Source organism: Manduca sexta, chromosome 22, assembly GCF_014839805.1.
Source record: "Manduca sexta isolate Smith_Timp_Sample1 chromosome 22, JHU_Msex_v1.0, whole genome shotgun sequence".
Taxonomy (NCBI): Eukaryota; Metazoa; Arthropoda; class Insecta; order Lepidoptera; family Sphingidae; genus Manduca; species Manduca sexta.
In genome coordinates this window covers 6,637,507-6,655,006 of record NC_051136.1, presented here as the reverse complement: position 1 = coordinate 6,655,006, position 17,500 = coordinate 6,637,507, and the positions used below count along the sequence as shown (strand labels likewise).

The following is a 17,500-nucleotide window of genomic DNA, read 5'->3' as shown; positions in this document are numbered from 1 at the left end:
AATAGGACTCAGCATGACTAGCGGTGCGTAGCAGAACATCTTATGCGGAAGATACATAATTGTTTGTTGTTTTTTATTTTATTTTATTTTTATTTATTTAAGGACCTCCAACAAAGGATACACGGCTTATAATATATACAATGTCGTAATATTGGTATAATTAACAATGTGACGTGCCTCTTCAATTACAGGAGACCACATTTGTTAGGTTTTTCCTCCCCGCTATTTCTTTTAATAATATTATCTGCACAAATAAATAATTTAAATTAGGCCATATAAATATATATAACTCTATCATTAGTGTTATATCCCATCATACTTATATATTATTGTTTATTTGTGACATTGTAGTTATTATCTAAGGGTTAAATCATCGAGTATCTACACTGCAACTGTATGCATCCTTTGTCTCAATTATCATCTGCCATGTAAAGCTGATAACGAAGACTGGCCCGGTTATTTTGTCTAAAATAAACACGGGAATAAACACAAACATGCGTCTTGCCGCAGCTTGTACTAAATTATTTTAAGGTTTACAAGACAGTTTTGTATCCATACTGTCGGATAAAATTGTGCTATTAAGAAAAACTAGGCGCAGTCGAGATTTGACTGTAGGCTTTGGTGCAATAAATAAACTACTTCTCGTTAATTTTTAATGACACTAGTAGGAATTATTGAGTCAAAGGTATACGACTATTAGGTATAGATTATCTTCTAATACTAAATGATAAACGGGTTTTGAAATGTTGAACAACATTAATTAATAAACAAATTTATTCAAAAGGGAGGTAAGTGTCAAATATTTTTGTGTATCGGTAATTGATTAGGTTGTAATTATATTCTTATTTCTCGCCGCGCCATACCTTCATAAGGACAAGGTCATGCAAATTATATACTGTTGTCAAAATATGTTTTATAATTGCTACTTTACAAATATACATATAGAAACCTGCTTTATCTCGATCTCGAAACGCAATGAAAACATTGTTACTTATGTAACTTATACGCACCCTTTTTACTCGTTTCGCTTTGTCAACAAAACAAACCAACTCCACTTTTCCAATTCAGTTTAAGCATATAAGTCATAACTGTATGACAATTTATTTCAGAATATTCTTTATTAATACCCTCGAAAACAATTCTATTGTTATAATGATAAAGTGACATCCATTACAAAAATAGTACAATTTAAAAGGATACTTATTTCCAGAAATGTTAATGGCTATAAAGAATGCAAAGAAGAACAAGGAAAACCAAGGCAACTCTGGTGAAACGGAAGACAAGAACGGCGCAAACAATGATGACGAAGATTCCGAGTCCAGAAGCGTGACATCTGTACTTGTCAGACCAGTCGCTTCACACAGTTCTATCATTGTAGACGGAAAGCAAGCAATCGGAGGGGTCTCTGGTGAAGTAAAATGTCTACTAGATAAAAAAACCGAGCATTAGTATGCTTACGAACATCATTCGTGATTTACCGACCAGAGTTAAATAAAAAAAATAATTACCCACCTTAATTAAAACTTGTTTTTATGAAACACCCAGTTAGTGCTTATTATGTAATAATAATATATAAAAACTTAACGTATTGAAATTAGCTGCAAGGAATTTTCTAGAGTTCCGGTTCAATATTGCTTCTAATTTTTGTGTGTTTAAAATTGGTCGTTGGTTTTATATAAGTCGTCTTTTAGTTATATGTATCATCTAGATATGAGTGAGGGAATTATGTTCTTCTGTCGAGAACCCTAAGACTGTGTAACTGGGTCCCCAAATATAATTTCAAACATAGCGCTGGCATTTTTTTGTTCATTCTGCAGTTTAGGTCGACATGTAAATGTAGTTTTTGGGTTGACGTCATCTAAATAATGCGCTGTGTATATCTGGTAAAAATAGTAGTGCACCTAAAAACATGACAAAATCTTTTATGCCGGATAGCCATAATATAAATAAATAGACAAAAGTTATTCATAAGATTAAGAAAATGCACGTATAAATGACATAGTATGAGTATTTCACGTTTGTATTCGGTTAGGTTAAAATTTATGAGATGGATAATATTTATCTGATTGGAAATCAGACCCAAATAGCATAGTGTTTTATTATTACCTACATTTATCAAATATTAATGTTATCTAAAATATCTGTCATATCCATTTTGAATATTAAATTTTCTGTCTGCAATATTTCAACACTGGTGATTCAATTTTAGATAGAGGTAGGTTTAGGGATGGTTGTCGCAGAGACTAGGTCAGGCAGGCGCCGTCGTGTCCCATTCAAACAAAACGTACCGTAAAACGGAGTGAAATATTCAAGGGTTAACAATTGTATATCGAAAATCATATCTAAAAATGTTACTTGCTGCAATCTACATAGAATCAATTGTTTCTCTACCCTTAAATGAAGATTTGCATTAACTAATAATAATTTAGATATAAATTGCTTGTATTTATATCTATAGAGTCTGTTCACCTCTGTTCAGGTCGTTTCACCGATACCAATTACCGTGCTGTAGGTACGTGTTGTGTATATTTCCGTTAATACATAGTTATTGTTGGCATAATTAATTATCATGGTCATAATATTTCTGTTTTTCCGTTAATCTACTACGTGTTAATCCTTTTATATTCATTATAAATGAATATATTTTATTTACTAAAAGCTATTTACTGAGGGTTCTTCGTTTGCGTAATAAAATTATAATTAAGTATCAGAACGCAAAAGATCAATATATTAACTTATGTTCCGAAACTATGTACATATTTGATTAGGATAATTAAAATTTTATATTATGTTAGAATGTTATTCTTCGCATGTGCTAGCGTGTACCTATATACATGAATGTTTGAATGTCAGATAATTGATATTTTAAAGAAACGTTAGGCCGAAAGTACCTTAAACAGACATAGGATGCGTGAGTAGATTAATGTAAGTAGCTGATGCGAATGTTGTATTCATCAAGGTTGTAGTAAAGTGAATATCCATAGTTTGACTACACTTACATGCGTTCAATACGTTAATTTGCAATTATGGAATTATTCTATGGAACCGACTCAAGAATTGAGCTTAAGCTATGAGATATAAGCGTATTTTGTGTGTGTGTGTATGTGACTTCCGTAAATAAAATGAAGTACATAATATCATGAACAGTATGAATTTATATTTTATTCAAGCTAGTGTAGATGTCTTAATTTTTTATTGTTGGTAGTTAGCGTTACGTTACGGATGGTGCTTCGAACGATTTCCATACAAAATTGCTTGCGATCTCTTGATGAGTAAATCCTAATGAATAATAATTAAATTAAAACATCTATAAATTTTCGTATCTATTATACTAAATGTTCGGAGGCATATTGAAATACGCTATTAAATAAATTACGATAGAACCATAAACCTGACAAAAAATATTAAATGACATATTATTAAAGTTTAGTCGGAACACGTCAATGCATAACAGGGCTCTGGCATATTCATAGACTGTAAATTATCTTACTTACGTAATACGTAATACTCGAACATATGTATATATGTATACACGAGTATATACTTATATATCGTAACATAACCAAAAATATCGGCTGTTTATAAAGTCATCTAATGATGGTTCTGAACATCTAGCTCCAGTAGGTACTTGACTCGACTCGACTATGTACATTATAGATATTGAAGAAAACGATTCCGGGGTTTTTAGAGCTACAGAAGCCAAAACACCAGTATTTAGAATTTTTATCTGTCTGTTTGTGTGTTTGTACAATTTGAAATATAGCCTCCATTTTATTCCGGAAATATAGAGCGGGAAATTTATCCCGGTAAAACATTTTCACATGAAGCCGCGAAGAAAACCTAGTCGATGATATAATTTTTGCATTATTTTAAATTTTAAATTGCGAGCATTTGTCTGAAAATACCATGTCATTCATTCAGTCTTGTAAATTCAATAGCAAATGTGTTTTTACAACTTAATTATCACCGTAGACTTACTCGTCAGTTACTGTTTAAGCAATATTTAATGGAATATTCTAAACGAAGTGTTTAAAAACCTGTTGCTTCTAGTAAATTAACCGAAACTAATATCTAAAATACTTGCATGTTCACGGTTGTTGTGAAATGATTTATTCTTTCAATATTTAGTAATAATACCTTTGTAAAAATACTTTGGTATTGGTTGGATGGTTGGTTGGTACTTTCGACTGCAGTGCCAAGGTCTCAGGATCAATATCCGGATCGGGCAAAATTATATGGGGTTTTCTACTCCGTATCAGCCTGAAGTCTGGAATTTGTGCCTCATATGGCGATAGAATCGGCCCCTTGCACATGGAAGGGTATACAAACAGGAGAAATGGGTGCACCAGCTGCGCTTCTGCCTATTTATTAGGGGATAAAAGGCACGAGTGTGAGTGTGTGTGTACTTTTTACTTGGCTCGATAAATATTAGGGCTTAGTCATTGACGACACAGCGATTATTAAATGAAATCATAGTCAATTATTACTCTATAGTTCATAATAATAGAGCTAGGAAAACAATATGCCACGAATAAATTTTCGAAGATTGTATACACTAATAGGATTTTACTTCTGCTACGGAACTCAAGCGGGAAATAACACGAAGATATTTGAGTTATTAAAATTAAAAAGGTTATGGTTATGACTGATTTTATATTGATCCCGAATTTAAACCTATACGCAAGTGTAACCTTACTATTGGACGCAATAACCGCTTGCACGTCACTGTGGTTTCTCTGTCTATATTGTGCAAGTATGTGGCTTTAAAGCCGAGTTTCCATTACGCAAGTAGCGTGCAAGGTTTAACTTGCAAGCAGCTTCGTAAGTAAAACATAAATGTGCAAACTAGGTATAAGTTTAATGTAGGTAGTTTTGAACACATGCAAATCTGACGTCATAATTGCATGTACTTTTTTATAGGTATGGCAATGTGACAGTGGGGTCACCACCACCTGGGGCCTTATTCTCTATCCCGCACGTTATTTTAACAGTGCGTAACAAGCACGTAACAAAACACATCATGTTTAGGACTATAGAAATTTGGCTTACAGAATACCATTTCACGCACATTTCTCAAAGATAACATGACACGGCCGCGTTACGCGTTTACACTATCATACAGAATAAGGGCCCTGATCGTAAGTGGAGTGGGGCCAAATAGTTACTGACGAAAGATGATTACCCCTCGGTAGTCAACACAATTATACCGGCCTGTCGGAACCGGCTATACGCAGGCTGGTCCCGGAACGCGACACAGGTTTTAACACCTTCTGAATGGTGATCGCTATCAGGGTGGATATAAAATACCTTATCTTACCACCAGCCTAGCGCAACAAGGAACAAAAAATCTTTTGTATGGAATTGACATGGCATTTAATGGCGGATACTGCTATCTCTCTCTCTCAGTACAGTTTCTCTTTCTATTCCTCACCGCCATTATTATTGTTTGTTTACTTCCTGACGTTTTGGAATACATTTGTGTTTTATTGATTTATGTTTGTATTATTTGTTATTCAAACAAGTAAAAATATACCAAAAAGTGTTTTTGTTGGTGTAAGTGAATACGTTTTAAAGACATGCCACCAAAAAACGTTTCATTACGTGTGAAATTTGTGGAGATCGAGCCAGTCGAATAAATCACAAAAGCAGAATGTTCATGGCGAAATTTCCATTGGATGAGGTCAAGTAAGCATTAATTAGATGTTTTTAGTCATCGCGCAAATAAAGTAGCTTAGAAATAATAAAAATTCTCATTTTCTAATTACCATTATGTTACTAGTGATGTTGTTATTATTATCGATATCGATACCTGTTTAAATTTATTAATCAATTTGCCCTCCGTGGTTTCACCTATTTAGGTCCAGATTCTGTGGGAACATAGTTATAAAAAGTAGTAATTCTAATTATCTACATACCAAGTTTAATCGCAATCATTTTAGATTTTTTGCGGGTACGAATAATAAACATACAATTGCATGCACACGCTTTATAATATTAGTAAGATGATGGCTGATCATCAGGACAAAAAATACTAAAGTCGTGTATGTGTGTGTGTGTGTGTGTGTACTTAAAAATGTGTTGAGCAATCAATGTGCCTGGGCACTGTTTATGATTTTAGGCTTAAATATAAATTAATAAGCAATTTATTTACAATTAAAAAATATTTTCAGATGCCGAAAGTGAGTTCAGGTTGTGGGAAAAGAAGATTTGATATATGTTTCCATAGAAAAGCTGCATACTTTGAAATATGTGTGTGGTTCTCACTTTAATAACAAAGATTTTAATAAAAAGAACAATCACCTTAGAAAGACAGCCATACCATCGAAAAATTTGAAAGCTGATCCACTTCCTGATGAAATGTTGTTTGAATTTCCGTGCCATGTTTTTATCAACAATTATTGCACAAATGATAATATCTTTCAAGAGAAGTGCGACAAAGAAGTGTCACCATCCTTTGACTTTATAATTAAATATTCTCATTGTACCTTGACCTATCATAAGTGCAACTATATTCGCCTACATGGTGAATGAAGGATTTTATTTTAAAATACAATTATTATTCAACATGTGAAAGCTTTTCATTTTATTTCGAGTCCTCATTTTAGTCCAGCCTTGTAATTATAGTGCTAAAATGTTCACTGTATATTGTGAGTTGGATTGATAATGTGGACTCGAAAATACATTATATGAATTTTATCAAAGTAGCTTTAGCGTCGTTTCCCACCCAGTAGAATTTATCGATATCGATAAAAAGTGCTCACTACTATGTATTTTGTTCAGTTTGTAGTATTGTTATTTGACGTTCCTGACATATTCTTCCGTGATATTGGTATCGATACGCCATGTAAATTCGATTTTATTACTTTGTATTAAGTCCTGTCTCTTAAAACGTAGTGATTATATTCTCTTTGCTTACCACCAGCACAACTACTTATACAATGGAAGCGAAGCTTAATAAAAGATAAAATTGTTTTGATCAAAGAGTATCTAATCAATGTTATATATAGTTTTTATGTTTATTCTGAAGTTTGGTATGTATAAGTTTGACAATTTCAAGTCCATTAAACCAAAGAGATTTTATTTACGGAAATTACAAAACTCAATGACAATATATTATAATTCTCTTTGCTCAATATCAAAGAGCATTAATACTCAATGATTAGTAGAAAAATCAAAAATAAAATTTTATTGATTTAATAATTATAATAGATGCCAATCACAACAAATTGGAATTGGATAAATATAATATATTTTACTTCAAAGGGTTTTTAGAAAAACATGAGTGCAGAAGTACAATTTCCGAAAAAGCGTAGGCTGCCGAAACTAATGGCGTGCATGACTAAAACCAGCTTAGAAAACCTAAGGAGCAAAGCGCTGTTCAGTTTAGATGTCCTCGACGCGAAGGGAATTAGAAGGCAAGGACTTATAACGTGTTATTTCTAAACGACTAGGTGTTCTTTGCGGCTGCGTCCGGGTTTTTCCTTATAAAATTTCTAGTGTACTTATCAAGTATGAAAAAACATAGCCTATAGCGGTTTCGGTGTTTACTTTTACCTATAATAACACTAAGTGTTGCTCGCGACTTTGTCCGCGTTAAAAACCGTTCCCGCTACAAAAGTCCTTAAGATCACCATACCGATTTATATCGTTATCTGTAAGACACTCGTTTAATCTTATTTTTTATGGAAATTACCGAGATGAAAAGTTACCATACCTTTACCATATATATTAGTGTTATCCAGGAGGCAGTCTATGTTTGCCAAATTTCATCCAAACGGTTTGGCTATTTTTTAATTTACTTCTAATAAGCATCAAAAGGTCCAAATATTTTCACAAACTTTTCCATTTATAATATGAGTAAGGTAAAATAAGAAGTAAGATAATATTAGTAAGAAGTAAGATTAGTAATTATATGAACATATAACCATTCGAATGCATCATCAAATCATCTTTACAAGCTTGTTTATCACATTAATTTATTTGGAATTACACGAAAAAAAAAGTTTATTTTAAACACCTAACCTCATAGATATATAATTCCCTATGTAACAAATAATATAATAATTACCATATTCGAAGATGATTTACAAACATATACAATGTGGCTCCAAAAAATTGACAGTGCGCATGGAGGAAAATAAATATTGATAAAATCCTGTCTTTAAACGAGCCTCATTTGAATATTGTAAGTATTTGCGAATTACTATGACGCTCGCCATGGCATAGTTTGAAATCATTATATTTTGCGCTATGTATCAAATGATATCATTTCTGTGAAGCTCCTAAGAAAATATACACGACATAATATAATAAATATGATGATTTCTTATGTTTATGCGAATGTTAGACTTTGAAATAAATCTATTTTGCGAATTTAATCGCGGTTTTTATATCACAATTTTCTACCGACGTTTCGAAGACTGCAGTGTTTGTGGTCACGGGGCGGACAGCTGAATAAAGAGACCAACATCGTAAGAATAATAACATTAAAACCTACTATTTACCCTGCTGGACCTTATTAAGTCAAGACATAATATTGTTTTATTAAGTATTTAACAAGTTACATTGCAAGTAGCGTATAAAAAACAATATACTTTTCAGACTTCTGGCAAATAAATAAATATTTTTTTTATAGGCAGAAATTGCCGCTGCACGAATGTTTGATTTTAGAACTGAGAGAGTCAGGTTATACAGAATCTTCGGATTATCTCCAAGACCTAATTTACGACAATATTCAACTCGTCGCCGAAGATGACATAGGCATTGTAGTGGATCTACGCAAGAGAGAAGATTATTTGGAGCATATTTGTGCTGGACTGCAAAGGGCTGAAAAAGAGAGAGATAAAGGTTTGGATTTCATTAAACAGATGCGACAAGTTTAGTCAATAACTTTTATCAAAACAATACGTCTGATTGACTATATATTATACTATATAGAAAGAATTATATAGTGGCGAGCTTTTTTTTTTATAATATAATGTAAATGACTTGGGCAATATTTCGTTATAAGTAGATGAAGAATGGATATTGAGTAGATTATAGTCGGTTATTATTCAATATATTATCAGTGCCATTTAAACCATTAAACATAACTTATAGTTAATACGCGATTCGAATGCAGTTGTCATCACTCCAGTAAGGCGGTTATGGCCGCTTGCGGTTTGCTTGCGTGGTAACCACTGATCTTAAAAATAGTTCGAGGAAGGATACAGGATACCTATTATACACGGTGGCTTGGTAGCCAACAAGTGTGATGGTCCGTATACATGGTATACCCGCTATGGTACCACGTTTTAGAAATCAGTCGTTGTAAGCAATAGGCCGGCATAATTCTCGTTGCCATTGAGAGATGCATCTTCTGTCGTTGCTCGGATTTAAAGATGAACTTCGCTATGTTTATCCTGAGTTGCAGTCATCATTTAGCCATGCCAGGGTAAAAAAATCGTCTGTATCACACATTAGTGTTTGTATACACTAAGTAAAGTAGTAAAATATATTATTAAGCAAACAGATTTTATATCGTTAAGTTCCATTCTACCAATAAATTAACATATTACTTTCAATATTTAATTATGTAAAAAAATTACAAGGTTTATTTCAAATGCTTGTTTGTTTTCTGTATTTCCGTCATAGCTTAGAATTTATTAAAAATAGTCTGAATTAGATCATTGGGTATTGCAATAAAAAATGTATTATGATTATTTCACATGTATGATTATTAAAAATGTATGAGTATTTGAACCGAGCATAATTTTTTGTGAGATTATATTAATTACGCTCGGTATGGTGATCGGCTCGCTCACCATAACAATGTGTGAAGGAAATAGCCTTGGCGACTCACGCAAAACTAAATGATTTTACGATCGCCTATCTCTTCACGAATTAAGACCGCACTGTTAACTGAGTTAATGATTTTATGAGTATTGATGGTTTCAGAGAATACAAAGAAGGAATGTTTAGAACTTCTTGATTTAGCAATGCATTATGCCGAAAAGGAAAAGGGAATATTATGGCTGGCGGAGAAATTTTTCTTGGCGTCCATAGCGGTTGGAAGTCAGTATATGATTGACGGTGGACGCCAAAAAGGCTGCTGTAAATACCATTATGCCAAATTCCTTTTGGATAAATGTAAGAACTACTATATCTATATTAACCAAAGATATTAAACAGTTTAGTAAGTTATAGTGTTTTTTACCTCTTACAAAGCAATTCTAAGTTTAATAAATAATGATTATGGTCCAATTTCGACCACTGAGCGATTACTATGTTCTATAAAGTCTGCAAATAAATTTAAATTTCATCGTATTTTATTAGTTCCAGGGGCAGATACAGATGAACCGTCTCAAATACTGACCGAAGTTCGAGACAGCGCTATCGGAAAGGTTAATTAAACTTTTATAATAATAAGGGCCTGTTACACAAGTTTTAAGTAAATTTTATTTAACAGCTACCGTATTGAACAACTTATGTAGATAGTACTCATTTTATTTGGGAGCACTACCTCGATGGGTTAGTCTTATTGGGTTCGCGGTACGAGACCGCTCTGAGGTCCCTGATTTAAATACCGGATTGAGCAAAGTGATATTGGGTTCCTCTAATCTGTTAGTAATAGCCCGAAATATGAAATTTTGCCCGATATGGAGATAGGCTCACCCTCTATCACATAATGAGATGGAACTTTGCGAAAAGTGGGTGCCTTAGTTGCACCTATGCCTGCCCTTCGGGGATAAAGGTGTGAATGTGTTTGATTTATTTTATTTGGGATCACAGTTTAGAGTATGAATTTTGTATTTGATCGGGTTATACATTTACGAAAGAAAAATCATTAAGGTACTCAGCGGTTCTGAAACAGGCTTATGAAAAACATTTTTTTTGGGAGAGTTAAGTAGAAAAGTCAGATTAATTAAGAGAACTACACCTATACAGTAATTAAAATATCATTTAAATAATTTACAGATTACAGCTGTAAATTTCTAGTAAAACACCTCAATTATGTGGAGAAAGAGACGTCTAATATAATACTGTTTTAGTTTTAACAATACTCCGCAAAAGCTTCGGACCGTTGTGTGAAAGAATTGCTCTTGAAATTGCACATTCATTCGTAGGGATATTGCTTACAACAAAAGCCTTTGTGACTGGGCTCCCTTGGCTCTTGCTTTTATCACCTTAGAGCGAAACAAAGGAAGCTATAGTTATGCGGCCAAAGCACCGTTTTAACGTCAGTAGCTATTTTAAAAAAAGTAGGTTAAATATCACAACGGGCCGTTTAGAAAACTTATTTATAAGAACAAGGATTATTTTTAAAATCTAAGTATAATTTTATTTAAATAATTAAACGGATATGTTATAAGGCTATGATATTTAACCTCTTTGTTACGGTACAATGACTCTCAGAAGGTCGTCTTTATTGTGATATTATTCCAGTTACGGTCTTCAAATGCATTATGACGCTAGATTAAGGATGTTTTACGTCAAGTAAAATAATATTATGCTAGTTATTTTTGTATTAAAAATATAAGTATTTGCTTTGTCTGATTATCTGATAGGTAACTGTAAGTGTATAGTGACTATTAAAGCAAGCTATAATTTATAAAGAATACCCACATAACTTTAAAAAAGAGTCGCGTACCCTTAGGTTTTGCAAGCTCTCAAAATGAATAAATTATCCTCGCTTTGCAATGTTTTTCATTGATGTTCCACTCCTATTACTTATAGCACGATGTTATATAGCCTATAGCCTTCCTTTATAAATGTGCTATGCAAATATAAGATTTTTTCAATTGGATCCAGCAGTTCCTTAGATTGGCGTGTTCAAATAAACAAACAAACTCTTCAGCTTTATATTGTAGTATGTGTATAGACTTTAGATTATAATTATAAATGTACAGTCAGCAACAAAAATACCTATACAAATACAAAACATCAAATCGCATAATTATACATTTTAGTTCACTTACCAACTTTTTATTTTCTTCAAAATAGAGGAAACGGGTTTATTTAATTAAAACTATTTACCTGAAGAGTTTATTTTAAATTTATATTTGATTACATATTTTTTGTTGCTGGTGGTACATAATATAAACAAGAAACTGCATTTCTTGTATTACCATATTGCAGACCTGGCCTCTTTATGAAGCAAAAGATGAAAATGAGGAAGTGCCATCCGACACGGTGTTTTCTGCTACCGCGATACAACTGCACAGGGTTTTGCTGAACAAAGCAAGGGCTGTCTACGCAACGGATCCAGCCAAAGCAGAAAGACTTTCGAGACTTGCTGAAAGGAGGGCGAGAGATGGTAATGAACGTCTGATATATTCATCGATTGAAATAGGTATTAACCATGGTAGCAATAAAAGATTGTTAAAGTAACGAAGTATTAATTTGTCGGTATACAAATTAATTTTATGTGTACATAGATAGGTATTGGTATTATAGTTAGAAGATTGTGATAAGATTGATTTTACACTTTGGGTTGTATTAACGTTCGTTCCTATTTTCGTACGAAGATAGCAGAAGCAGGACTTATGTAATTACTAAATATATAGTAAAAATGCCATTTGTTATAAAATTATATCACTATTTAAGGTCACAATATAAAATTCTTAATGACTTATGTTCGTTTTAAGTAGCTTGTGTTTAATGTTTTAGAAAATGAGTATTCCCAATGTTTCCTGTGCACACTATTATAAAAAACGTACGTGTTAACTCAACGAATATTTAAGGAAAATATGCAACCGAATGCAAATTAGATATTTAAAGAGGCATAGGCTACATTTACTTAGTCACGTAGGTACAGATAAATTATGCTCTAGGCAAAACTAAGTTTTAAAGTCACTTTAAAACAACATGAGTGACGTGCACAGCATGCTATTACAAGTCAAGTTGATTCTATCAAAGTACTTTACTAAACATAGCCAGAGTTGCATGAAATATAATATCATAAATCCGAAGGTTACTTAGTTAGATTGTTCTAGTAAGACTAAATTCTGTTATATCTATATGTCTCGTGTGTGTGTGTGTCGAACCAAAAGTTAATTGTTAAACCGTTTTCTTTGCTTTGTTTGAAAATGAAAAATATCTAGAACATTTACGCGGCGCCAACAAGTCTACCTATAAAGGGTCTTAAGAAGGCTCATGACACCGCTATCCGTAGATTTGTCTCCCACGGTTCACAAAGTCTGGAAGGTTCCGGCGACGTTGAGAGTGCTAACCATACATTATATTAGACATCACGCACATATATTACCAAAGCTCAAAGTGTTTCAATGATTTTCCGGTTATACTATTATAGTATGATGCTGGATATCCATGATGGTATGTTTTTCCATCGCATGTAGTCTACTATTAGGCTGCGGGTTTCAAAGAAATTAGGAAATTTTTTCAAAAATGTATTATTAGAACAACAGGAATACGTTCGCTACCTACAAAGAACAAAAACACCGACTCTACTGACAGAAACAAGAACACTTTGTTTGTTACAACGTTACCGAACAAAGGCCTTTACAAACACTAAAATCTCTATTATACAATTTATTTTCTAATACTTGCAAACTAAGTTGTTCTAAAATTTTGTTTTATTTTTTTTTAATCTTTGTTCCTTTCAGGTCGTACTATGAGCGATTTTTTATACGTCATGTCCAGGTGTTCATTAGAAATTAACTTTATTACAGCACACTTACCATTTGGCTGAGTTTTCTGAGTTTATTAAAATCTAATTAGTACAATTTATAATATGGCTGTATTGTAATATTATATACATAAAGTTATATTCCATGAAATGTATTTACACATAGGTCTATGTTTCTTTGTTACTATTATAATATATCGTGGTAATTATGCACATATATTATAATAATTTTCAATTTCTGTATATATATTCGACATAAAACTACATAAGGATTAAGATAGACGCATTCGGTTCGCCTAAAGTCTGCTACGCTTATGTCCCTCCTATAATTTTGAACTCTACCTTATTCGGGACTAAAGCTTGAACTTATGTACGTGTATTGAATCTATTGCAGTTTACTACCATAATATAAAATTATATTCATGATATGCTCAATTGATCTTATCTATAAGACACTTTGCAAAGTTTTTATTTTCAACGCATAAACCAACTGATACTCATAAATGTTTGAAAGGTATTGGATCCTGGATCGTTTTAGAACAATGTTTAAATGGGACAAGTTAAATTGCATATAATATGTTTAATGGTAGATGCATATTACATAGCTTATTGCGAATTTTAATGGCTTATTTAGTATTTTAGACCTCTCGTATATTAAAAATACGGGCCGCCGATACGTCAGGCTGGATTTTGACGTTATAAATATGGTGTTATTTTAAATATTTGCTTTCTAGCCAACGCAACGGACAAAACAGCCGAAGCTATAATCCAAATAGGTGTTTGCCAATTGGCTATGAACAACTTGAACAATGCGCAGAAGACATTTGAAAGGGCTTTCAAAATGCATACGGACAGCAATAATCTAGAAGGTTTGTGTGAAACGAGAATGCATCTAGCCGCTGTTATGCAACGGTAAGAATCTGTGTCACAAGTGATTGCAATATTTTAAGCAAAATTTTATACTGAAACATCATGACAATTTTTTTTTTAAAAATATTTTTTCTGTCTGTCTAAAATCATCCTGCTTTTCGAGTACTACATATAAAGTTTATTTAATTTTTTTTACGATCGATGCAAAATATATTTGGAGTATTTGTTGCTTATTAATAATATGTTAATCATGAAAAACTTCCTTAATCCCCTGTCATATACTAAAAGTTAGATAATGTTGGATAAATTAGAGTTTTTGTACTGTATTAATGCTTGTATACCTTGAATTCTTGATAAAAAATAGTATATAGTAGTATATTTCCTAACTTTCGTTGAGTAGTGTAGTGACCTCATTAGTATATTAGCGTAACTGCCTAGTTTGACTGCCTTGTAAGCATTTATGTTCAATTTATAGGTGAGACAATAAAAAATATTATGTTTTTAGTTTCGCAATAAACGCACGCGAGTTGTATAGATTTAGGTTGATATAGACCCGTCAATAGGGAAGTATGAAAATTTGGAAAATGAAATCCGATTGTCCATTCTATTTTATGAACAATTCACATGATGAATGACCTTCAACCACCTATATCCGATTCGCGTACTTTTATTAAGTATCGATATTAAGTATTTACATCTTGTTGCCTTTGAGGAATCAATAAATGTAGATATTTGTTTATTATTTCGTATAAGACTTGCGATTATTAACAACTCGAGGTTGTCTTTGGAGTAATTAGAAGCCTTACTTTGTTCATGTGATTTGCGATGACGCACTCCACATACTTTCCAAGAAGTGCAATTATACATGCCTTTGTGTCTGTTTATTATCATACTTGATGCTTAAATAGGTGGTTAGCCTTATACATAAACCATTTATATTGTCAAGTATTTAATTAAAGGCAATGTTATGAATTGCCGTGGTTTTGCTATAAAATTCCAAGACCTTGCCTACAATAATTATTAATTAGTAGGAAAATCATTTCCATGTAATGCTTTTCCTATGTTGCATTTCGCACTTTGCCTTTACTTTTTGCTGATATTGATTATGTCTATGAAATCTGTGTTGTAATATTTTGGTTAGAAAGTTTTGCTGACGTGTTTAAAAAATTACAGTGTCAAAAAAAAATTCTTTTAATATATATGCGAAAAGTGTCTGTTTTTCATTAAAAAACAACTTATATATACTTTTATTAATAATTTTATAATACAGTAAACACATTACCTTTGAGTAATTCATTATATTTATGATTGTGACGTTTTCTGTTTGTAAATAATAGATTTTATCCGGTTCTAATTTACAGGCTTGTATCACTAACAGGTAATTGTTGCATTCAATGTCAAATACCCTCTTTGGAATTGATTACGTTTAAAATAATTATGTTATACGGTAATAACTGAGTCGTATACATGTAATGATTTAATGGAAACTTAATATCAGACCGATACATATATAAAATAAATATTATTTCCTGCTCTGAAGGTCATGTCTGCAATGTTTGAAACTAATTGACTGTTTCTCAGTAATTTATGTCCAATATAGAATGTGTTGAATCGGGTATTGCCGCACTGCGGTAAAATGTTTAGCGGTCGTTATTTTTTTTATCCTTGATTATGTTTAATTCTATTGCAGAAACGTATGGGAAACACGGTTCTGTAATAGAATAATACAAATCAAATTTATCACGCATATTTTATATTTGCACGATACAATAGAAGTGAATTTTACATCGCTAAATATAACGATAACATTGTTGTATCTTCTGTATTATAACAATCTTTACTTACTGTGAGTATGTTGAGGAGATGATATCAGCAACATTATCCAAGTAAAGTATTATAAATTATATGGATTTGCAGCTTGGGAGACCATGAGACGGCTGCTCGATTGCTCACAGAAATGGGTGCAATTGCTATGGAACATGGACTGAGGAAGCAACTTGGAGAAGCCCTGCATTTACTTGGGGAGTTGCACCTGAGAAGGGAGCGACCGGATCTTGGCACTCACCATCTCTCGGAGGCCTTTTCATGTTTTATGGGTTTTGGATTTAAACCGGTAATAGTAATGACTGAGTATTCATTAAAGTTACGTCTATTAAGTTTCTTTCTGCTAAAATTAATCAAAAAACATTCGTTTTGATTAGAATTCCACAAATTTTAACTGTGTTTTTTAGTCGAAATCCGAATTGGTGATTGACAAAGAGTTGGGTGGTTCAAAAGATGTTATTCATATATATGAATCGCATAGGAAACAAGTATTCGAAGAAGAAGCCGAGCAGTCCAGACTCATGATGGCGGTGTCTGCGGGTCAGTGGTCTTTGGCATATTATATGTTTACGTACCCACATAGGTAACTGTAGTTTGTTGTTTGTTAGACTATTCAAAGTAAGTATATTATTATTTAAAGTGATATATTTTTATAGTATATGAGTAATTTTGTTCAATGATTAGAACCGTATACAACCGTTAAATGGTTGATCGCATATCTGTTTATTTAAAAAGGCCAAGAACTTATGGCTTCGTACTTCAATCTGTTAAGAGAAGCTGGAACGTGTTCAATCGCAAAGATGAAGACTATTGAATGGAAATTATCTAAAGCTGGTTGGTGGGTGCAAAGGTTACATCATGATTATTTGCCTTGCATGTGCCCAATTCATAATCGTACTCCATTGGACGTGCTACGGTACATTATATATTTGCATATGTATTTGTGTAGTTAACAAGTATGAAAGATGTCGGTAGGTAACGTAATCTAATTTTAGGATTCAATTAGAGACGAAGGCTAAATCGGAACTAGCAGTGGACTATTCACAGGGAGGTTCTTTACTTCAAAGAATTGATACGGTTGAGGATATAACAAAACTTCGCAGCAGTTATCACACGTCAAGCCGCATGTAAAGGAATTCTATGACCTCTTAATCTGTAAGTATTGTAGATTCAATTAAA

The 17,500-nt window shown here is 32.6% G+C and overlaps 1 protein-coding gene across 2 annotated transcripts; it reads left to right on the top strand.

Annotated features, from left to right (window-relative positions):
- Positions 1 to 6,884: 6,884 nt before the first annotated feature.
- Positions 6,885 to 17,469, top strand: LOC115442613. Of its 2 annotated transcripts, XM_037441364.1 has the most exons (10): positions 6,885 to 7,415; positions 8,636 to 8,847; positions 9,937 to 10,128; positions 10,315 to 10,382; positions 12,118 to 12,295; positions 14,362 to 14,539; positions 16,415 to 16,610; positions 16,729 to 16,861; positions 17,057 to 17,237; positions 17,317 to 17,469. In XM_037441364.1, the coding sequence occupies exons 1-10, from the start codon at positions 7,279 to 7,281 to the stop codon at positions 17,450 to 17,452; spliced, it is 1,611 nt and encodes a 536-aa protein (XP_037297261.1). In that variant the 5' UTR covers positions 6,885 to 7,278; the 3' UTR covers positions 17,453 to 17,469. The 2 variants fall into 2 exon arrangements, with proteins under 2 accessions (XP_037297261.1, XP_037297262.1); XM_037441365.1 differs by lacking the exon at positions 17,057 to 17,237 and having other exon boundaries at positions 17,317 to 17,421.
- Positions 17,470 to 17,500: the final 31 nt, after the last annotated feature.